At 37.0% G+C, this 25,013-nt stretch overlaps 1 protein-coding gene across 3 annotated transcripts in view; it reads left to right on the top strand.

Annotated features, from left to right (window-relative positions):
* Nucleotides 1-25,013, top strand: part of LOC132156178 (E3 ubiquitin-protein ligase Siah1) — a 38,998-nt gene continuing 13,985 nt past the window's right edge. The window contains exons 1-2 of one of the 3 annotated variants that reach the window (XM_059565069.1): nt 2-181; nt 18,590-18,646. In XM_059565069.1, coding sequence (XP_059421052.1) covers nt 18,637-18,646 — 10 coding nt within the window. In that variant the 5' untranslated portion in view covers nt 2-181; nt 18,590-18,636. Of the gene's footprint in view, nt 182-15,782; nt 16,547-18,589; nt 18,647-25,013 lie in introns of those variants that run through there. The other 2 variants (XM_059565068.1, XM_059565070.1) reach the window with 2 other exon arrangements.

Below are 25,013 nucleotides of genomic sequence, written 5' to 3'. Positions count from 1 at the left end.
TCAACAGCTTCAGTCAGTGCGCGACACCGAGACTGCCGGGCGACAGCAGCGTCTCCTTTTAGCGAATGTGGAAACACAAACATCCAAACGATTAACAGATATATAACCTAACGCGGACCTACCTATAGTGGATTATTTTTTTAATTGTTCCGTTTGGCAGCAGAAGGATATTTTTCTAGAGGTAGGTGCAGTGCTTAAATCTCTCTTTCGATGATAATGGCTCTGTTGTTGATTTTACTAGGCTTAGCGAGCTAGCTAAGTTAGCTTAAAAGCGGCTAGCCGACCATGCTATCAACACTTTTACAGCGTTCCTCACCAAAACACATTGTATGTGACTTTATTTTATTTTATTTTTTTATTTTTTTGCTAACACGTTACGATTAACCAGTCATAACTTGTTTTTTAATTATTTTAAACTGAATTGTGGTCCAAGTAGCCATTATTAGCCCGGCTTTGCTAGCTCTCTGCTTGTGCTAAACTAGACAATAATGATGATGATATAGAAATCAGAGACTTAAGGAAAACATGCACAAAGCTTGCCGTCAACCGACACTTGGTGTGGAGTCTTTAGTCTACACGACTCTCTCAGACTCAAGATATTACAGTAAAACCATCAGATTTGCTTGTGCATTTGATACATAAAGAAGCTTAAAGTCATGAATGCCCCTGTCTCAACTACACACGGATTTATTTTAAGCTTCGGCGATCGCAGCAGACTCGAATTTTGCAGCTCGATTATCACTCCGGTTTGTTTACATGGAGATGTTGCATCTTTGTTGCAACTGAATTGAGCTGTACTGTTTTTTTTGTTGTTCCTTATCCTTAAAGATCCATTTAAGCAACCGTATCGATTACAGTAGGCGAGGTTAAGTTGCAGCTGGTTGAAGCAATAGTTAGGTCAAATTTAAGTCAAATCTCTTCTGTAACTAACCTTATTCTACTACCTTTAGAAAGGTAAGGTTGTTGTAAATACTGGAGTGTTGCCACAAACATGATAATTTTCTACATAGAATAAATAGATGGTTTAAGAAAACCTTCAGACTATTTAAAGAGCTGTAGATAAACCTGTATCTATCTGGGATATCCTATTTGCCCATAGACATTTCTTTTAGTTTGATGAAAATGCCTGGGAAGGCATGAGTTTAATAATGCATAAACCCTTCTACCTTGGCTTTGGGACACATTAGATTTGCGTTTCTGTGTGTCCAGGTGCTTTGGAAATGCAATCTGCCTCTTTCATTCTCCTCACACACCTCAGCAGTGAACTCGAGATCATGTTCTGGTGCATTCTTCAAAAAGTTATTGATTGTTTATCTTCGCTTTTGCTGGTACACCAGCTCTACATTAGAGATTTGTGTTCTTTAGTAAGATAACCACAAGGCAGTGTTCATGCAGCCTTTCAAGCAGAGATGAACCAACAGGTAATAGTAGTAATTATAACTGTTATCTAAAAAATGATAGGCTAGTTGTTGTTGTTATGTGAGAAAATATACTTAGTAAGTAATTGAAATTTATGCATTTATTTGCATTCTAAATGGGTCTACCTATTTATTATTGTCATTTATTGGTATTTCTAATACCTGTTGTTAATAAAGGACTTTCAAGAAGACCTTTGTTATTGTTAACGGGTGTTACTGGGTGTTATTCTTTATTAGTGTTTCCAATATAAAAGAGGAAAAGTGTAAATATTGGTTAAAAACTTACTGCTGCATTGTGCAACTAAATGTTTGCCTAATATATAATGTAGTTGTTGGGACATTTGGGTATTTTTAGTCAATGGCTGGAGTAATTTTATTGTGATTCTTTTAAACCTGTCTTTGTGGGGCAGCTGCACATGCTTGGGCAGTTGAACATGGTCGCCCCCCACAGAAGTGACATCTGTCTTTTAGAGTTAGAGTCCACAGCTTCAGGGTAATGATGAGGGAACCTTAGCCTGTTTAGAATGGCTGAAACAGTAGTATAGAGCAGGGATAGTCCATTTCACACTCTCTGGCCCATTGCATCTCTCTTCAACCTCGTATACTTGCATGCACACAACACCGTTCTCTTTACCCCATCTTTCCACCAATACCTCCTGCATAATTGCTACAGGATCATAATTCTGGTCAACCAGCTGTCTGAGTAAAGCAGACAAGAAGCCTGATTGTTTACGTTGTGTATGAACTTGTGTGTACCTGCATGGAGGTGGGTGGATTCAGTCTTCCTACTGTGTTCTTTCTCCATGACAATAATCTATTTGCACATTTCTAGCTTAGCATGTTTTGGATTCATTTGTTGTGGTTGCTTCTAATAATTGTACTTTTGCTCATTTAAGTAGTGTTATTGTTATTAGCCAACTTTAGAGATTTGCTTGGCTCTCAGATTTTGCCTCGCAAAAGTGCACAGAACATGCTAATGTTTTTGCAGTGTCTAAGATAAGTACAATTATGCTTTTCTGCATGTGAATAGACACACTTTAATTGGCAAGATCTGACATTTGTGGCATGTGAAGATGATTGAGAACAACAGATCCTGTATTGTGACACTGTACAGAGACTCAAACCCTCTTACGTAAATGTAAATGACAACACAAATATACTAAATGCCTCATTGTTTTTCTAGGGTGGCCACAGCTAGTGTTGTCAAAACACCCGTTACTTCGGTACCAAGTCGGTACTAAAAAAAATGAAAATGTTGCAGTAACAGATTTTTTTTAAGTACCGGTTCTTGATGGGCTACCCGGAAAGTGTGCAGATGCGCTCTCTTCATAAAAGCACGTGGTGGTGACATCAAAATGAGGAAACATCAAAATAACAAAACACTTTAAAAGACAGACACCCAGATCAAATGAAAGAGTTTCATTGTGTTTCCCATACATTGATTTATTTGTGGCGGTCTGCCACAATATAAAAACTGACCGCCACAAATAGATTTTCCAAAAGATTTTGACTTTGTTGAATAATCATTAGCAATGCAAGAGTCAAAGTCGAAACCCGGTGCGGGTGTTTTTACATCACTGTATTTCTGAAAAAAAAAACGATGGTTTTCAGAAAATCTTGGATGTCATTTTTCATTTCATCTTGCTTAAGCAGAGTTACGGGGAAACCTCTCTCTCGCACAAGTGCCTTCTAATGGCAGAGAATGAATTTGCATATATATGCTGCCACTAGTAGAGTGCTAGTCTGTTCTGTTATGAATATTAAATATTATAATTTGAATGTTGGATTGAAATGAATGCTGTTATTAGAGTAGTTAATTGGTAGCATAAGCGCGGCTAACGCTAATATAATGAGCATTAGAATTAAGTTTCTTTATTAACGATTTAATGCTCCTATAACTTTTATTAGGGTAAAAAACATGATGATATTTACTATTTTTACACACCAGAGCAGGGATGGAAATTAACTGTTTTGTCCACCGGCCACTGTGGCTGGAGTTTTTACCGGCCACTGTGGCTGGAGTTTTTACCAGCCACTCTCTTGTTTTTAACCGACAATGTGTAACTGCATGTGAAAATTAATACTACAAGATCTACAATATTTAAGCAGTTTATTTAACCCTCAAGTCTCAATGAAATACTGACATTTTCTCTTTCAGTGATGCTCAAAAATGCTGCTAAATTTTTTTTTTTTGTGGTTGAGGGAACACGTGGGGAAAAGTCCCCTGTTCAACACTGTATCACTGAAAGAAATCTCAGCTCGCAAACTTTTACACCATCGACAAACGAACGCACAGCGTTTTTAATACATTGTTTTTTTAAGCGTCTCGTCATGCCAGAGCTGTCAAACATGTGTAGCGATACAATGTTGTTTCTACATAACTTACAACCCTCTATGGACACCTTGGCAATTGAATCGCCATTGGCTAGTAATTAAAAATAATAATAATAACAATAATTTAATTTAATTTAATTATTTGTTAACTACCCAGTCAGTCAAGCTTTATAATAAAGTATCATTTAAGAATAGAATTTTAGTAATTAGAAGTAAACTTGATAACCATGTTTGAATGCTTATTAGTCGTTTTAACTGAACATTTTAACTGGACTGGTGGTGGTGCTTTTTTGGTCATTCAGTGTTTCTGTAAAAAAACAACAAAAAAAATCCTGATAAGATAATAATAATAATAAGATTTCTACTAATAAAAACTATAAAACACACTAAGGTTTACTAAGGATTAATGAGCTGCTGGATTCATGATTATTAATTAGGTTTTGTGTGTTCCCTCGAACTGATTTGCTGAAATCAAAACCGGGACGATAATAGGTGAGCGCCAGCCAATGAGATTGCCGTTCACGCATTAACTCTACCCACTACCGTAAAACCCAGCTGTTCTTAAAAGCTGAAGTCTTCCATAGGAATGCCGTTATTTTGACAGGAAAATACAACAAATAATATTGTTTAAATATAGCACGTTAAATTCCCCCTCTCTCTCTTTCTCTATGTGAGTGTGAGAGAAAGCAATGGCGATTTGTGCTCATTAACACTAGAGTACATGGTACATTATACAGGTGTGCCGATCGTCTGAAGGAGAGTCAGAGTGTTCGCGAGTGAAACTATCTGTGCTAATTTTAGCCTCCAACTAACACACTGGCGAGTAAAATCAGATAATTGATTAGCCATTGGCTAATATTAGACATCATTTAGTAGCCAGAAGGAAGATTTAGTCGCATATGAGAGTGATTTACTCTGACATAGGTCTGACATAGTTGTGACATAATGCGGAAACTTGTGCGCGATAACAAATTCAACTCTTCACGCGATCTTGTATATCATGAGCGCGTGCTATTAAACGTACTGTAAATAACCAACAAATATATCACTCCGTCGGCGGCACTAACTTCAGCTGCAAACACTGTACTGGGAACAACGCCGTAGTTTCGAGCCTGGTTTACACCGCCTTTCTCAACGGAGCTGCTTCGGATGATTTTACACTTTATTGCGTATTGTACACACACCAGGGATGAAAATTAACATTTTTTTTGTCCACCGGCCGGGTGAAACAGTATGCTATTTTTATTTACCCGCCACAGTGGCCGGTAGGTGAAGCGAGTTTACCCGCCACAACACAAACACACCCGCATTTGGCTGGTGGCGGGTGCTAATTTCCATCCCTGACCAGAGGCATTTAAATGAATGTTGAATATAAAATATGCATGTTAGAGAACGTACAAATGGTTAACATTGTCATATCAGTCAGAAAAGCAGTTCTGGGTTTTTTATTTTAAGCTAACTTAGTTGTTATTCTTGGCTTTAAAATTCAAAAGCCCTTTTAAATTGATTATGTTCACAGTTTAGGGTTGTGAGAGTGAGGAAATTTTCTCACCGGTTAATCAACGTGTGAAATCACCGGTAATACCGGTATCACCATGGGGGTGGGGCATTCCCTCTTTTCCTCGCTTTCCTTTGCTTTTAAATAGCTTGTAAAAGCTGCATGCACACTTTGCTTTCACTTTTAAATAGCGGCAATTCGGGCGTAACGTAGGGCTGCACGATTAATCGCATGTGATTGTCATGCGTGTCTCGTCAGTAAAGCCTGTTCTGTGATTAGCAGTAAATGTCCATCACCTGCTTTCAAATGGAGTTGCACTTACTACACAGAGCCATAGTTCGCTAATAAGCTACGCAGTATCGCGTTCATAACCGCATGCGATTCATCTGCAATTATGACGTGCAGCCGTAGCGTAAAGCAATTGTTCGTTTTTAGTTCGTTTGAATTTTCCCTATTTTCCTCGCTTTTAAATGACTTAAAAGTGCCATGTGCATTACTTAAACTTTTGAATTAGAGGCAGTTCAGCGTCAATTGCTTAAATACAACAACTCTCTTTAGCCTATTTATAAAACATAGAACATTTACAAAACAAATAAAAATACACCATGCTATAGGGCAGGCTATGCCTAATACTATATAACAAATAACATGCATAAAGTTTTAAATAGGTATACAAAACTGGAAATAAGCTAAGTATACATGTATAGTGTATATAACCAAATAAATAAAAAACGTAGAATGTTCATCAGCAAAATGAATAAGAAAGCTTGGAGGCACATCATACACCTTGATGTCAAATTAAATAAGTAGGACACAAAGTTGAAATAAAGTAAAAATCATGAAACAATGTGGAACCAATTAAACAAGAAACGAATGTTTTAAAAAAAACTTCCAAAATCACCTTAAATAAATGGCAAAAGTCAACAGGCTTTTCAAAATCCCAAATATTGCCAAACAGGCACTTTTGCATTTCGTTTCACCATCGTCTTGTCTGTCTCACCTCACTCTTCTTGTCAGTCAGCTCTCCTCACTGGAGAAATGAAATCTGATCTGTGATGCAACTGTCGTTCGACATGCTACATTGAGCAGCCGCGTTCAGTTTTTAATTTTAATGTATGTAATTTTACTGAACTAATAGATTTTTATTACTATAAAAATATCTAAACGACAGTGGGGGTCAGTGCTGCGGTGGCAAGTGTCCATGGAGAAGATATCTTAGCGATGAGCAGGAGATAATGGATGGGATAGAATCGCTAAATGAAGTGTGCATGTTGTTATGCTTCATTTCCCCCATTTGTCTTCAGATGGAGAAGCTTCTTTTTCACTTTTGAAGTGAGTGGCCCAATTGGAGACGAGTATGTCAAAGATGGTCATGCAGATGTAGTCTGTTAGGCGGTGTGGTCGTAGTAATGTGCAGTTAAATTATATCCTTTGAAAGATAAACTTTTGTCTTTGAGCCTTGTATGCCAGAGATAAATTCACTGCTGTTTATTGTATGTTGTTGGATTGTTTATGGTGTTGATATTCACACTGAATTAAATACAATATACGCCTGTGAACGCCTGTAGATTCCATCAGTGATATATTAACTTTTTTTTTCCAGAAATTTTCCACTGGAAAATTCCACTTGTTTTGCATCCCCGCTATGGAGGAGTGGAGCTCTGGTGTTTATTCTACCTGGAGCACAATGACCTGCATGTAAATATCATGCCTGAGCCCTCATTTAGATGGAAATGCTGGGCAGAATCTGTGCCCTGCCCTCAGCCCTTTTGTTTACAAGTGCTTGCATTTTATTTTAATTTTTTTTGGTCATTGACATGGCAAGGTGTTTTTTTTTTTTTTGTATCCATGCAGACAATTTGTGTGGGGGGGGGGGCTTACATGAGGCTATAATGAACAAAACCCATTTTACATGTGTGAACCTATGGAATGATATTGCGAACTTTATTCAAAAGGAATTGCAAATTGTATTTGCAATTGCGTTTTCAATTTGTGGACGCATAAAATGTGACATAATCCAAACGCAAATGCAAATCGCGCATTACCGTTTTCATTTTCGATTAAGTGAACGCACAGTGTCTGCCAAATTTAAAATGGAAATGCAAAGTCCGTTTGCAATTGTGTTTCCCATATCTTATGAGCTATGAGCCTGTCATATTTAAATAGCAATATTAATTTACCGTTAAGTATTTAGATGACAAAGTCCACACAAATGAATTAATAATTATTTATTACCGTCGACTGTGAGTGGCATCACTTCCCAATGCAAACACGCCCAATAAAATGGCCCCACCCCTGTCACTTGATTGACAGGTTTCCGTGTAGACGTTGGAAATTCAAATGCAAAAGGTATTGCGATTCCATTTGAGTTTTGGCAGTTTACATGCACAGTGCAGAGAGAGTGAAAAGGCAAATGTGGTAATTAATATTGCTATTTAAATATGACAGGCTCCTAGCTCGTAAGATATGGGAAACACAATTGCAAACGGACTTTGCATTTCCATTTTAAATTTGGCAGACACTGTGAGTTCACTTAATCGAAAATGAAAACGGTAATGCGCGATTTGCATTTGCGTTTGGATTATGTCACATTTTATGCGTCCACAAATTGAAAACGCAATTGCAAATACAATTTAATACAAGTCCGGAATATCATTCCATACATTTCATGCATTTTACATGTGTGATTGTTTATACACATTGTATGTTTGAATGTCTGGAGGTTAGCTTGCTTCTCCTTCCAAGAGAACAGCCCCTGGGCTGCAATTCCTTTTGAATAATGTCCGCAATATCATTCCATATGAACCCTCACATCTGCCCTTTCAATTGATAATGTAGCAACACTGGAACAAAAGACTTGGCAAATGGTCTTTGATAATTTTCAAAGGCTTTTATTTCTTTTGTAGGTCCATCAGTGTATTTAAAATTTCTATGATTAACAGATGTTTATACATAAATAGGAAAAGGCTGTCTTAAGAACCTAAAGACGAACACCATTTGTTGTGACTATAATGGCAGGGATTTTAATACGAGATCTCGTGAGCAGAGCTTTGTGGAATTTAATGTTTTGGTTGCCATGTTATCACTAGCTAAATCTACAGGGCATGTTTTGACAGAGGCGAGGGACCAAAGGTCAAACGAGACAGTCAGAGCCCTGTAGTGTCTCACTGAGCCAAAAATGGGGTTGTTGTCCAGGCCTTAATGTCAGTTTCAAGAGCAGAAAGGTCAGATTGTTTTTATCAGCCTTACTCTAAGCATGTTGGGCATGTGCTGGTGTATTTTGGTAGTGGTGAGAGGCAATACTTATGGCACTTTTCCACTGTGTTGGCTCAGTATGGCTTGGCTCGGCACAGTTTGCATTTTCACTGCAGTTTAGTATCGCTTTAGAGTTAGCGGGATTATTCACATGTTATTATAGTTGCGCCGCCTCTACTACCACGACTCCTAAAAAAACTTTTTCATCCACCTCGCCCCATCAATCCGCTGCATGTGAATCCTGCATGTTCTGCGTGTCTCTGTTCATGAATGGAGCAGAAGCGCGACTTCCTTTATCACACACACTGAAGCGCGTGTGACGCTCGCGGTGATTTCAGCGTCTGCTGTCTCACTTAAAAAGGACGTGATCACATAAACCAAATCTCCAGAACTGTTCTGACAGTCACTTCATGAGCATTTGACGGTTTGATTTGAGTAAAACTAGCGTCACATCACATACACAGAACTGTTAAGGTCAAAATAAAAGTCCGGTTCAGTTTAAAGACAAGTATTTGCCAGATATGTATTACTATTGTTCAGCAGAATGTACATAGCCTACTACTAAAAAAAATCAAACATTATTTTTTTTAAGGTTTAATCACACAACATTTCTTCCATGTTTTATTTTTAGTAGTAAATCCCCTTTGTTTACCAAAAAGTTAAGTTTGCTTAATTTTCAATAATTAAAAGATAAATTAAATTAATATTTTATGTGTTTAATGTTTTTAATGTACATCTCAGAAAATGCTTTATTTAAAACTGAATGGCACTTAAATGCACTTAATTCATCCGTCAACTTTATTGTCATTGTTCACAGTACAAGTGCAGACAGAGAAAAAATGGGTAATTAAATGTTTATTTTTGATGTATGCATTGCATTCTATGCATTTAAAAAATAAAAATATTTTTTTTCTATAAAAGGAAACTTAGTTGTTCATTTTAAAAGACCCAGGAGTCTTATTTTCTCTTGCTTAATTAACATTGCACTTTAAGCAAAAACACATTTTATCCGATTACTCGATTAATCGATGGAATTTTTGGTAGAATACTAGATTACTAAAATATTCGATAGCTACAGCCCTAGTACCATGCAGTAGAAAAGCGCCAATAAAGTCCCTTTCACACTGCACGTTGGTTCCGGAAAATTGACGTGTCGCCTTCTGTGTGAACACAGACACATCCCAGGATTGATTCCGGGATCGATCCCGGGTTGGGCACCTAGCAACATTGACGGGTTCAGTCCTGGAATGTGCTCTGTTTGAGCAAAAGCCAGGACTAATGCCGTAAAGGGTGTGTGGTAGTGATGATGCACGTTATTGTGCAACTCTTTTACCAGGTGTTTTGAAGGCAGATCAACGTTTGTGACAAAAAAATATGTGCAAACTGTAATGAAGCAGAGATCAGTTAGCTCCTCACTATACACGCTGAAGCTGAGATCGTTTGCCTGCTTAACCCTCTCAAGTCGATTAACGCGGATACGCGTTTTGAGTCATTTTCTCCTGATAACCCCGAAAAGAACTTAAATTACACTTTCAGTTTTAATCGTACAGATAAGAGCAATACATCAATCGAATCTGTAAAGGGTCTACTTTTTTTTTGGATACAGACATAATAACAACAAAACTTTGTGCACTTATAAAATAAAGATAACAAACAAGGTGCCCTGTCTGCAGCCTTTGTCTGCGCTGATCTTCTTTTACAAACACGTCATTTAAATGAACTGTAACTCCGTGAATACTCAACGAAAATACATGAGAGAGATATCTATAGAAAGCTTGACACGTCTATTTTTAAACTAAACAAGTGCCGCCAAAAACAGATATTCTGTGATAAAGTAATCCATATGAAAACAACGCGATGTCTGTTTTTCATGTCTCCCTTCATTATATCTAATGTGACCACGCCCCCGCGCCGAACGCGCTATTCAGATTCAAACTGAAGCGCGCAGCTTGAATACGCCCATAACAGAAGAAAAAGCAGCGAGACTGTTCGTTTTTTTTATTTTACTGTTTGCTTCGCGATGAGAGGAATAAAACACAATTCACCCCAAAAAGATGTGATGTGGTTGAGGATTTGAGAAATGGATTTCCTCAGAAAAAAAGAATGAAGCACTTTATTCAGCAGAGATCATAAACATGAGTAAGTCTCTTTTTATTTATTTATATACTTGTACTAGTTTTCACATAACGTGTAAACGTTTTACTAGTTAGACTTTTTCCAAACTATAATTCCTGACTAAATGTATAATCAAGTAAAACATTATGAAGTTTCAATAACAATATACAACACTATACCCTTCAAAAGCTTGATGTAAATAATATAAATGTAACAAATAGATAACTGTAACAAATGTAAAAACAATGCTTTTCTTTCAATTTATTCCCCCTAAAAACCCAGAAAAATATTCTCAGCTCTTTTCAACATTAATAATAATGATGATAATAATAACAACAAATGTTTTTTTTTTTTTTTGTAGAAAATAAGATTGTTAAAAGGATTTCTGAAGGATTTTGTGACTGGAGTAAGCATGCCAAACAATTTGTTTGAAAGTCAGCTTTGATTGTTTCTAATAAACTGTTTAACTGCTCCCCCAAGTGGATATTAAATTATGTTGTGGGATAATTAAATATATTCTTAATAAACTACAAACATAAAATTATATAGATTTATTTTGTTCTCACATTCTCTCTTGTAACTCCTCACTCACAGTGGCACAGATGACTGAATGGCTCATTATGCAGCTCATTATGCGGCCCTTTGTCTTCTCAGGTGTAAATCACAATGATATTCATGGTAGTTGACGCCTACTCGCATATGACTTTTACCAACAAAAAGTGTCTTAGAAAATTTAAATCAATATATTGTTTTCTGTGAGTGAGTGAACAAGATGATTTTCACATCATTTAGAAAGAAAAATTCTAGGCTACAAGCTCCAGTTCTCAAATATCCCGGGAACCATTGTTCTTTGTGTTTTTTTGCCTTATTCAAGCGTTTTAACATTTTTAGTTTTTCACTAACCACGCATAATATTTTTTTTCTCAAAAACACAATCATGTACATACGTGCATTTCACATATTATTACAGCCCAGTTTGTGCTGATTACAGTGAGATTAGTCTTTACCCATTTAGATATTTATAAGAAACTGAAAAAAGCACAAATGTCAGGGCATGACACAACTTCCCCAGGCTCCAAAAATACCCTTAGACTCCAGAGGGTTAAGTGAAAGTTGACGTGCCTAGCGTTTTCAACTCGTACATTACACGTCAAATCCTGATGTCACGTGTCATTATGGGACCTTCCGGGAAATCACTGGAAGTGTGAAAGGAACAAAATCTAGCGACCCGAAAAATTGCAGGGACACATTACCCGTGTATTTTCCGGAATCGCAGTGTGAAAGGGTCTTTAGTGGTGTATGATGTGGCTTAACACTTGGAGCTTCTTTATAACCGTTAGGCCATCCTTAAAAATATTTTGGTTTGCAGTAACAGTAATAAAAAAAAAAAAAAAAAAGAGTCGGTAGGTCAGTCTATTTTTTTTTTTTTTTTTTTCAAGTTTCAATGTAAAAAAAAAAAAGCACATTTTTGTGATGGTGATGATAGGTATGAAGTTAAACAAATTAGTATATCATGATGTCACTTACTGGGTCTTCAACCCGTGCCTTCGGGCGCATCATTGCAAACCTCATTTTGATGCAGGCTATATAGACCACAAACAAATTTAAATCTTTGTCAAAAACATGTTTATTGCATGAATTTCAGGTGAGAAGAAAAAAAAATGAGGTACTGTTTTATTTGCATCCACCGCTGTGTGTCAGTGCAACCTACAAATGAGAGACCGTTTACTTTGCTTTCTTGGGTTGTCACTTTTGTGAAAAAAATCCTGTTTGATTTGAGTGACGTGTTCATTGAATCAATTGTAAAATCGATTTTGCATGTGACACCAAAAAACACCAAATATAGGTAAATCCACGGACAACAGGCAGGAGGAATGTAAAGATTCAATAAATTGGTAAAGACCAATTTTTCTTATGATTTATTGGTGTGAAGTTACGTGTGCAATTACAAACAGGAGTGCAACATTTTCAAAAAACAATAAGCAGAGTGGACTGCCATGATGCAAAACATTTACTGCAGGCTTCAACATGGCTGTTTTACGATTAAATTTCAACAACAACAACAAATTGCATAGACGATTTTTTCGAATATTCATCAAATAATATTCCGCAGTCTCAAAAAATGCCTGCACGCGGATGACGAAAAGGACATAATGCAGACTGTGTTCGGACGGCCCGAAGTATACTTGATCTTTATCAGTGGCGCACGAGATGCGATTACAATGTATGTGGGATTGCATTATAAGGTTATGTTAGCCTACCCAGTTGAAGCCACTACAAAAAAAAAAAGAGAGAACATCAATGTGGAGAAGATCTTGTTTAAGTCAGAACTGAAACCAAGCCGTTCACACAGAAAGCATATTTCGTGCATTTTCTAGAGGGAAACCGTTGGACTCGCGTCTCGCACAAGAGTGCCGCATGTTTAGAAAGACATGTAAAATTTATGTATTTAATTTATTTTTTTAAAAATATCTTGGGGAGTTTTTGTTCCCCATCCCACTGCATCTCATGTTTTTAAATGAAAAAATGTATTCTGTGTGACTGGTTTTCCGCCCTTTTTATTTATTTTACAATGCATGCATACATGACGCTGTTTTGTTTATAGTTCTTTAAGCAACTTAATTAATAATAATTGGTTCATAAACATTATTTTAAATATTATGTAGTTTTTTCCACAGTCATGTATTCTAATTCTTTGAATAAACATGCAGTAATATTTTGCTCGATACGCTATTTTGAGGCCTCAGAAGAGAAGCAAAAAGCTTTTCTCTACCCTAACTGAAATTATGCATTTTAAATTCGAATACAATACGATCATATTTAAGTAAAAAATTCAAATTTAGTTTTTCAGCTATTTTGACAGCCCTAGGCGATTCTAGCCCGAATCTGTATCTGTAGCCTATGCATGAGACTGTCTGAATACCGGCAAAATTCACATTTCTGTTGTAAAAAGAGAAACATTGTGCAGAAGTATTATTTGCTGTTATGTGTGTGTGTCCTGGCTCAATAGAAAACTAAAGGGTGCCCAAGCTGCAGTTGTTCTGTGACGCCTGTTCAAAAAAAAAGAAAAAAAAAAAAAAACCTGGACGCACTCCAAGAGAATGTCGTTAAAATCAATTTCCTATTTTCGTTTTCGAAACTTGTGTTGATTGATTCGTGCAATAGATTTTCGAACATAAAGTGACAGTCGTCGACACGGTCACGGTTTTAGAATAGATGGGAGAAGGGATGGGAAAAGATTTGGGCACAGTTTTTCCAGGTTTTGCTAAGTTAAAGCGGTGTCGAGCTGTTTTAATGAATTGTTTTAGATGTATTATGGTGCCAGAACCTGTATGACTTTGAACAGAGACCGGGAACATTTTGTTTACACCAGCCGCAGCCATCATTACCAAGCCAGAACCGTTGACTCTGACTGAGAGTAAGACATCCGACATGTGACATCCGTTAACCAATAGTGTAAACATAGATGACGTCACAGGTTTTTTTTAAATTAAAGGTCCTATGACATGAAAATTTCACTTTCTGAGGTTTTTTAACATTAATATGACTTCCCCTAGCATGTATGTGGTCCCCAAGTTTCTAAAAATTTTAATCGGTTTTTTAACAGTCTGATCTGGAATCTCCTCTTTGTGACGTTGTAAAGAGAAATGTTACCTCCGCTTTCTCTGCTTTGCCCGCCCAAATATTTACATATAATTCAGTCGCAATGTCAGCACAGGCGTTATAAACAGAATTTCATGATATGGATTCGACAGCACCGCCACAAACAGTGAGATACAGTGTTCATTAATGCCTGATCTGTGATCAGTGATTTCTGATGTGCAGCTAATTATTCAAGTTCACAAGTGTTTGAAGACTTTCTTTCTAAATCGTTTAATACTGTTTATGCATCAGTGAATCAAGCCAGTGACTAAACGATCAACTTCACGTTGTTTCTCTTAGTAGCATGAAACAAATCTGTTATTTAAATTGTGATTTAACTACAGAGAGCGATCAAAGAACGCTCCCTTTTTTTCAGAGCTGTCACACATCGCGAGTATATATTATCTGCACTCTTGCCCAAACTGCCGTTACAATGAATGACGCTGTTATGCTGCACAACGGAGCTCTTACTGTATTCATGTGGTGTATTCATTTGTTTGCTGTTAGTTGTGGTGAAAGCATTTTGTGAGAGAAAACGTGTTGCAATAATGACGAGATCACTGCATTCACGCGATAAACAGACTCTGTCTACTCAGCTCATCACTGCAGCCTTTCATGTGATGGGAAAAGATCGAAAAAATAATTATAATCAATATATTATATATATTTGAGAGGGTTCCACATGTAATACGCATTTCAAATGCAAAGATGTCAGCCAATCACAATAGTTGTCGTTTACTCGGAGTCTCACAGCAGACACGCCCCTTCAAACAGAGCATTCAAGCCAGAGGGCTATTATCAGGATATAAAAATACTTTTTATTTCTAAATTTTAAATGTAAAAATCATACTAACAATATAAGTACACCTAAGGAAACATTAAAAAGCATTTAAAGAAAAGGAAATAATCCATGTCATGGGACCTTTAAAGAAGATAGCCTTCATTTGTACGTAGGCCTAGGCAATTTATATATACACAATACTTACTTAAATATAATTAATAGTATTTTATTGCTTTTGTATTAGTTGTTTGAAGAGTAAAAAAAAATAGCTCGTTCTTAACGCAAATTTACAGTCGCCAAGTCGGTCAGACTAAAAGCAAAAAAAAATAAAAAATTGAGTCGGTGCTAAATTGACAGGGTCAGTCGGGTTACGGCAAACAAGAATATTTTTAAGGATGGCCTTAAGGTTGCTGATATTGTATTTGTTGTAGTGTGCCACATTCTCTCTCTCTTTACTTATCAAGGCATTAAAGTGCCTTTAAATCTGCATTGGTTTATGGTTTTGTTAGTGCTGTTTATGAGCAGCATGTGTGATCGTTGAGTGTTGGTTTAAGTTGCCGGCTGTCATAGAGGTGCCATGCTGTAAAATCTCTTTGTCTGGGTGATGTGAATAGAGCCAGTTGCAAGAGGAGGAGCTGTGTAACCTGACACGGCTGGGCCCATGAACCGGTCCCACTCCTCCTCCTCCTCAGAAAGAGAGAGCGAGCATGCTGACTTCAGGCTGACATTTGACTCCTCATCCCACAAGCAACAGCAGTGACTGTGCAGGCGGGACTCTCTCCTTTCTGTGGTCGTACTGAGAGTTTGCTCCTCTGTGCAACAGCATGTTTCTTCCCTCTCTGTTTTCTTCACTTGGAGAGCTAACTCTGAAAGTCCTGGGAGTGGTCTTTCTAAAATGAGTCCTGGAATGTGCTTTTAGAGGGGAAAAAGCCAGATAACTCAACTCCTTAACCCTTTTTTCTCCTCTATCTGGAAATTGCTGCTGAAGTCTCTTTCCAGGTTCTGGAAACTGGTCTACATGCGTAACATTCCTGGATTACAGGGAATTCTCCCCCGACACTTTTTTTGTTCTACCAACTTTCTTTGTGCTCGTCCTGGGCTGTTCTTTATTGAAGAAAAAAGTATTTTAAAAACACAAATCTTCTGCTCTCCACTTTGAGGATCAGCTGCTGGAATTATACAGATTGTGTGAGTGGAGGTGTTTGGGACTCATCCCTTCCTCCTTTGGGGGGTCGAGTGTGGGGATACCTTACCGTGACCCTAGGAGACCTGTTGGAGCTGTGTTTCTATCTTACGGAGGTTTTTGAAGACTGTAGGAAAACGAGAGTGAAACGGGAAAGTAGGGACCCTCTAATATGGGCCCTTTTTTTATGGAAAGAGCATGATGTAGAGTCAATCTGCTCCCTATGTCGGCTTCTATTAGACTACAGCCTGTGTACTCATGGAAGGGGGTGCTCAAGCTCTTCTCTTGCATAGCAGCCAGAACTGCTATTAAACCTAAAGGTAACAAAACCATTTTCCCATTGTTTACTACCACCACTTACTTTAGAAACTCAGAGGAAGACCTTTTCAAAAACCTCAGTGACTTTCTTCAGTGAAATGCAAAAAGAGTGTTTTAACTGTTTGTCTATACCATGAAAGTCATGAGGCCAAAACAACATTGGACAATACACTTTCATTGTATGGACAAATTACAGAGACATTTTGATTTGACATAAACCAGAAGACAATTAATGCATGAAAAAACTTATCATACTGTATGTAGCCCTACCCTTTTTGTGTACAAATAAGAAAACCAATCCATTCACACGCTTGCTGTCCTTTCGGCCTCTGATAACATTCCTGTGCTTTCTATTCTGGACAAAGAAGGGAAAGTTGTCTATTTTCATAGACAAAACTTGATTATTTTCTTTTCTCTGTTTCTTTTAAAATGCTCTTATTCCTCCCATCCTTTTTTTTGTGTCTGTCTGTGGAAAGCTTAAGTCTGTGGCATGGAATGGCGGCTTCAGTGAAGCTGTCATCAGATCTGCTGTGTGCATTGTTGCAGTGTCTTGTACTCTGCTGTGATTTTCTGTTCACTCCATTAGTAGTGTTATAGTGTAGACTAGGATACACAAATGAGTTTTGGGTTGGGGGGTGGGGTGTGGGGGGTTGAACGTTAAAGTGTGATGGTACAGTGACGGCAAGCTGTGACTCGTCTGTCTGCTCAGGGAACTCTGACTCACAGACTAGAAGAACATGCATTTCTGTGCCTTGTAAACTGATAGTTGACATGTTTTAATTGTCCCATTTTCTTTTTATCATCCATTTAAACATCTCAATTTAATTATAAAAGTTTTTGATTAATAAAAAATGTAGCCTCCTCAGTGAACTGAATTGCAGAATTTCAATGAATTAAATTAATTTATTTTTTGGAAATAAGTAATACAATGCATTGTTTATAATTGTATTATATGTATTTTGGGGGGTCAAATTATGTAACTATTCAAATTAAATGTTGCTTAACTAGTGACTAGTAACAGCATCTGAAAGCATACATTTTCCGTTACAATAATCACCTTCAAAAAATCATGAATGTTCAAAACATGTCCATGACCATTTGTCAACTACCCACAGTACATTTCTGTGCCTTTATCTCATCCTATAATTTAGATTTTTTTTTCTCATGCCAAAGCTTTTTGCTGGTGTCCTGAATTGGTCCTGAGATTTGGTACATCGAGACAGGTCACTGTATGACTCATGGAAAGGATTCATAACTTAATTATGAGGATCTTATTCTAGCAGCTGAGTCAATTGATTGTTGATATCAAAACAAAACAGCATTTTCAGCTTTTAAGTCCCTGTTGGCTTTTGGTCATGCTGATCCATGCTATTGACCATCTGCCAGATTTGGACTTCTGCATCTCTTAAACTGCTGAATAATTTCACCAGATTCTTTAATGAGTATTTATCGACCTTCCATTTTCAATGACTTCTGATGAAATATTGAAGTGTGGCTTAATGTGGAGAAATTATTGTGGAGCCCAGACATTATAATGCTGTGCATTAGCCCTACCCACCATGATCATCTGCTTTAACAGACTTTACATTAGAAAAGATAAAACTGTACAAAGCTCTATTCATAAGGCCAATAAATAGAGGTCATTTGGAGGGGTCACGGGTGTGTCTCTTTCTCAACACCACGGTATGAAGAAGTATCTGTTCTACCTGTTTTGTACCTGTATTTTTTCCAGCTTCATTGATTCTTTTGTTATCATAATTTATTGCACAGTTGCTATAGAAAAAAACTAAATATGTGTTATGTTGATGTTTAGAAAGTCATTCTCATCTAAGAACAATGTTATAAGAAGGAATTTCAACACTAAAGTAGTTGTTGTTTAGTAAGTGTGGGAGCTTAGTGACATTTAAACAGAATGGGAACTTTTTTTTTTTTTGGTTAAGCAATGAACATACTAGCTGTGAGACCTGATTTTCATCTGTTTTCATTGTCTATTACAAGACTAACCAAACCTCCTCTTTCTCTCTTTGCATTCTCTATCATTCCAGAGGTCCACGCATTTCAAGGAAAGAAGAAAGACGTACTTGGAAATCATATGGACGAAGGCAAGTATTCAATAGAGCCTGACCAATATGTGTTTTTTGGGGCCGATACCGATATTAGGGAGTAAAAACCACAGATATCGATAAATTGGTCGATATTCATAGTGTATATTATAGTACAGTACCAGTCAAAAGTGTGGACACTTTCCCATTTGTGTTTCCAAACTTTTGACTGGTACTATATATAGAATACAGTATATACATATATGGAATATGTATAGGCCTACATAAACAGATTTTTTGCAATGATCAACCAAATGTAGTGATCAAACACTTATAATGATTTGACTTGTAATGGAGGCAGGGCATTTAACAATAAACTTTATCATCCAAAATGAGTCTGACATCGGTGCACTTTTATTCAACTTTATTTTAACTTTATTTCAATTCAATTAAATTCAACTTTATTCCGTTGAATTTTATTTCACTTTGGAACATTAATTTCTTCATGTCTTCACACACAGACGAAACTAGAGAAGTGTTAAGTGTGACAAAATATACCTCTGTAAATAAATACATTTATAAAGCATTCAGAAACAATTCTCAGAATTGACTTTACAGGGACTTTAACCCTCGAGTCGATCCACTCGTATACGCGTTATGAGGCATTTTCTCCTGATAACCCCAAAAAGAACTTCATTACACTTTCAGTTTTGATTGTACAGATAGGAGCAATACATCTATTGAATCTGTAAAAGGTCTACTTTTATTTGTATACAGAAAAAATAACAACAAAACTTTGTGCATTTATAAAATAAAGATAAAAAAACAATGTGTGCTGTCTGCAGCCTTGGTCTGTGGTGATTTTCATTTAGAAACGCATCATTAACATGAACTCAGTAACTCAGTGAATACTCAGCGAAGAGACATGAGAGATGTCTATAGAAAGCTCGACATGTCTACTTTTAAACTACATAAGTGCTACCGAAAAACAAATATTCTGTGATAAAGTAATCCATATGAAAACAACGCGATGTCCGTTTTTCACGTCTCCCTTCATTATATCTAATGCGACCACACCCCCGCGCTGAACGCCCTATTCAGATTCTAATGTTTCACTTGAAGCTTGCAGCTTGTAAATGCCCATACGGAAAACAAAGCAGCGAGACTGTTCAAGTTTTTTTTTTACTGTTTGCTTCGCGCTAAGAGGAATAAGGCATAATTCACACCAAGAAGATGTTATAAGGATTACCTCAGGATTTGAGATTTGGATTTCCTCAGAAAAAAGAATGAAGCACTTTATTCAGCAGAGATCATAAACATGAGTAAGTCTCTTTTTATTTATTTATATACTTGTACTAGTTTTCACATAATGTGTAAACAGTTTTACTAGTTTTTTTTCCAAACTATAATTCCTGACTAAATGTATAATCAAGTGAAACATTATGAAGTTTCAATAACAATATACACTATACCGTTCAAAAGTTTGATGGAAATAGTAAAAATGTAACCAATAGATGTAAATATAACAAACAATGCTGTTCTTTCAATTTATCCCCCCAAAAAAGATATTCTCAGCTTTTTTCCACATTAATAATAATAATAATGATACTAATAACAATAAATGGTTTTTTTTATATAGAAAATCAGTGTGTGACTGGAGTAATGATGCTAAATATTCAGCTTTGAAAGTCTGTCTGTCTGATTGTTCCTAATTAACTGTTTAACTGCAATCGCAAGTGAATATTCAATTATTTTGTGGGATAATTAAATATATTCTAAATAAACTAACATACATGCTGCTCACATATTATTATGTCCCAGTTTGTGCTGATTACAGTGATTTTAGACTTTAGCCATTTAGATGTTTATAAGCAACTGAAAAAAGCACAAATGTCAGGGCATGACACAACTTCTCCAGGCCCCAAAAATACCCTTAGACCTCAGAGGCTTAATAATGTCCTTAGTTTTACCATCGGTTCAAGCCCGAAAGGGGAACAAAGTTGCGTGACAAACACAGTGATGGAGCTCGTATGTGTTTGCAGTACACAAGCCATGGACGGTTAAGACAGGTGACTCCACTGTGATGTGATCCATTCTCTCTCTCTCTCTCTCTCTCTCTCGCTCTCTCGCTCTCTCGCTCTCTCTCTCTCTCTCTCTCTCTCTCTCTCGCTCTCTTACACACACACACACGAAACAGCATTTGAATCAGTGGCTGATTCAGTAGCGCCAGATTGTCATAGCAAAGTCAGAATTACCTCCTCTCGTAGGTTTATGAAATGGCCATCCATAAAATGCGTTGTTGTTCTGTTGTAAGTAATCTTAAAGATTCCTAAATGCATCTACTTTCGGAAAGGCCAAATAAAGTGATTTTGCTTTGGCCTAGAAACACACAGCATCTCCCTGACGTGGCTGCTTTAACACTAAATGCAGTTACTGAAACCACAACTTTTTTCTTTGCGTAAACATTTAGGCTGCATTACGCAAATACTAGAAGGGCGTGACAGAGTCTTAACCTTGATAAAGGAAATATCTTTGGTTTTGAGACTTCAGTCTTCAAAACTTCATGGATCTTATCTATGCATCAGCTTGTAACACTCCAAAGAGAAAGGAAAACTTGAAATCGCATCATATGACCCCTTTAATTTATTGAAATTCATTTTAATTACATGGGCTACTATTACATTTAATTATATACTAATATTATGTATTATATGCATTGTAAATTATGCAAAATTACAGCATTTAAATGGTAGAGTTCTCCTTTGTTATATAGTGTCTCTCTCAGTGAATGGGACACAGATTTTATTGATGCTAGTAAAATCTATATATTGAATAATGTATGTCAAATAATGTTCTTAGACTTTTCTTCCTGTCGTGAAACATCCCAGCCAGAAACTGCAATAGTTTACTATAAATGAAATGGAAATTAAATTAAATGCAAATTGTGTAACCAAAATATCAATAATGCCCAGAAAAAGAAAAAAAAAGAAAAAAAAAAAGCGTAAATAGGAGTGCACGATTTACATTGACATTTATTCATTTAGCTGACGCTTTTATCCAAAGCGACTTACAATTGCTATATATATGTCAGAGGTCGCACACCTCTGGAGCAACTAGGGGTTAAGTGTCTTGCTCAAGGGCACATTGGTGTCTCACAGTGGATTCGAACCCGGGTCTCTCACGCCAAAGACGTGTATCTTATCCACTGCGCCAACACCACCCCGATATATATCGGCCGTTGATTAATGCGCATCTAGTCAGTAAAGCCGGTTATCTAATCAGCGGTAAATACCATCAGGTGCGTGATTTCACATAGAGCAGCTGTTACTACACAGAGCCATTGTTAACTGACAAGCTGCGCAAATCCAAGCTTATAATAAACATGGATTTGCGCAGCTTGTCAGTGGCTCTTCATCCACCAGAGCCCTGCATACTGAATTTTTGTCCATGCCTTGCATCAATTTTAGGATTTTCTTCCGGAGAACTGTGTACAAGAATGCGGTTTACAAATAAAACTAGGCCAAAAGCAGTTAATTTTATTGGAACGTGTCCCAGAATATATCCCAGAAAACCCTTCTGCAGTGTGCACAGTGCATGTGTACTGTACAAGCTTGTTTCCATAGCGCACATAAGCCTCATAAAGGAAAGAGCCAATCAAACTTTAATCATTAATCTTAATAACCCACAAAACTTTTATTATCCATTTTGAGGAATGCTTTCAGATCTCAGTAATAAAACTAATTCCCATTACAGAATGTTGCAGACCACATTCCAGAGACTGCAGCAAGCTTAAATCCAATGGTAACACCTACTGAGTGAACTAAGTGCTTGACCACAAACATCTCCATGAAATCTAGCATCAAACCACATTATTACAGTACCTGATTCAACTCCAAGCCAGAGTTTAATAAAACTTGGTTTTGCTAATCCTTTTTATCTACTGAAGTATGTCATTAATTAGCCCTATCATCAATTTGAGAGGCTGCAAATGGATTCTAGATGGTTGTTCGTCTCACTTTTACATTTTTGTATTGTAAGAAACTCTATTCAAGTGTTTCATTGATGTGGATGTTTGTAAAATAAGTTATGCAACTTTGTTGTCTAAACAAGATGCAGAAGATCAATTTCCATTTTCACATAATGAATATTTTTACCATGAAATTGTTTCTGCGCCTCTTTGATGATAATTTAATCAATGCCCTTAAATGAACAGGTCTTGCCCCTTGATTTTAACCAGGTTTTTACTTTTATGTGCAGTTATAAAATTAGATTGTTACTTTAATTTATTAAATTTTCAGAATGTTTCCAATTAAATTGTTTATTCAAGATTCAAGATTTTAATTCGTCACATACAAAATTATATATAGCATATATAACCAGCAGTGAAATGTGAGTCAGGTCCGCTCCATGGATAGTGCAATTATTAAAGAAAAAAACACAGATGAAAATATACATAAATATAGCTATGTAAGAATGAAATAAAAGTAAACAGTAAAAATATAAGAATAAAATATAAAAAAAGATGTATATTGTAGAATTAAATATAGAACGCAAAATAATGTGCACGAAAGTAAACTGTAGTCTTAAATATTAAGATATACAGGGATGTACAATGTGCATATGTGCATTATACTGTAGTCTTAAATATTAAGATACACAGGAATGTACAAGAAGCAAATGTGCAAACAGGGTGACACTGTCAGTGTGTCTATGTGAGGTAGTGAATGATGAATATCTTACTGATAAAGTGTACATTAAGTGGAGGCATGAGGATGTTAAGAGGGTGGTTTTGAGTTTAGGAGCCTGATGGCCTGGGGGAATAAACTCCTCCTGAGTCTCTTGGTTTTTGCCATCAGGCTACGGAAGCGCTTACCAGATGGCAGCAAAGTGAAAAGATGGTTACTGGGGTGGGTGGAGTCTTTGATGATTTTAGCAGCTCTACTTCTGCAGCGATTGAGGTAGATGTCCTGCAGAGAGGGGAGAGCAGACCCTGAAATGCACTCAGCTAAGCGCACAACTCTCTGCAGGGCTTTGCAGTCTTGACTGGAGCTGTTCCCATACCACACTGAGATACACTGAGTCAATACATTTCTATAGCCCCAGAATAGAAAGTTTTCAGGATTGCTGGTGAGACCCTGAATTTCCTCAGCTGTCGCAGATGGTACAGTCTTTGCCTGGCTTTATTAACCTGTGTTTGAATGTGAGTAGTCCAAGTCAGGTCCTCGGAGAGGAACAACACACTTATATTTCAGCTCAGATATGCCTTGAGAATTTTTTGTTTTTAAGTGTAGTTTTGCCAACTCATGTTATGTCATGTCTCATCAGAAACCAGCTCATATCCCTAGCAGACAAGTAGAGTCACAGCTCATGCCCTAGGCATGACGAACTTAGGTTGCAGTTTTGATATTTGAATTCTTCAGTAAACATTAGAATATTTGAGATGTGACAACATTGCAATTATCTGTTCTTAAGGCAAGACTCTGATATCATTGAAAACAGGCTGGCCCTTAAAGTCCTAAATTCAAAATTTGATGGGTCCCATTACTGCAAAAAAAATAAAATAAAATTATCTAGTCTGACAGACACAGTGACCATTTACAATCATTGAACAGATTTTTTTTCATCGCTGTAGTTAGGGCTGGACGATTAATCGAAAAGTAATCGAAACCGAAATTCAGAACCTCTAACCGACGTAATTTTCCCATGCCGGTTATTTCGGTTTTTAATCCTGTTAATACTTCCCCCTTAAAAGCATACTAGCGCGTGTGTAGCCACATGACTCTGCCCCGTCCAGTCAGTGACATAAAAGCAAAACACGGAGGTGAACGCCGTTCAACACATACTGATGGCCTTGCGTCTTCACTAAAATGGTTTGGACATTCAAGTGATTAGATGATCGGATGTGTATTATTATATCGAGCTACCATGGTCGCGCTAGGGCTGTCAAAAAATAAATTAAGAATATTTCTAGAATAAAAAAAATCCACATTCGAATGCAAAAGTGTTGCATTCGAATTGTAGGTGTCCGTTAAGGAGGCAGCTTTAAGGTCCGCCTCTGGTATACTTCACATTCCGTGTTCTGTTCAATCTTAAACAGTCTCATCCGCACAGCTTTCAGAAGGCTGACGGGCTCGATGAGCAGTAACGTTACCACTTCTGTCATCATTCACCTCGTGCATGCGCTGTTGACAGCCGCACACCCCGTCCGCATGCAGGCACTTTTTGAGACCGTGTGGACGGATGCGCGGCTGTCCGCGAGCCCTCTTAATGACGAAAATTACATAATGCGGACGGTGCGCGGATGCGGATGGCCAAATTATACTTTGGCCTTTATCAGTGGCGCATGAGATGCGATGACAATATAAAAGTGTCATTGCATTATAATTTTTTTAACACATAGTTGAAGCAACTTAATGCAGCGCTTCTG

Source organism: Carassius carassius, chromosome 13 (genome assembly GCF_963082965.1).
Source record: "Carassius carassius chromosome 13, fCarCar2.1, whole genome shotgun sequence".
Lineage (NCBI taxonomy): Eukaryota > Metazoa > Chordata > Actinopteri > Cypriniformes > Cyprinidae > Carassius > Carassius carassius.
This window is presented reverse-complemented; position numbering and strand designations above follow the sequence as displayed.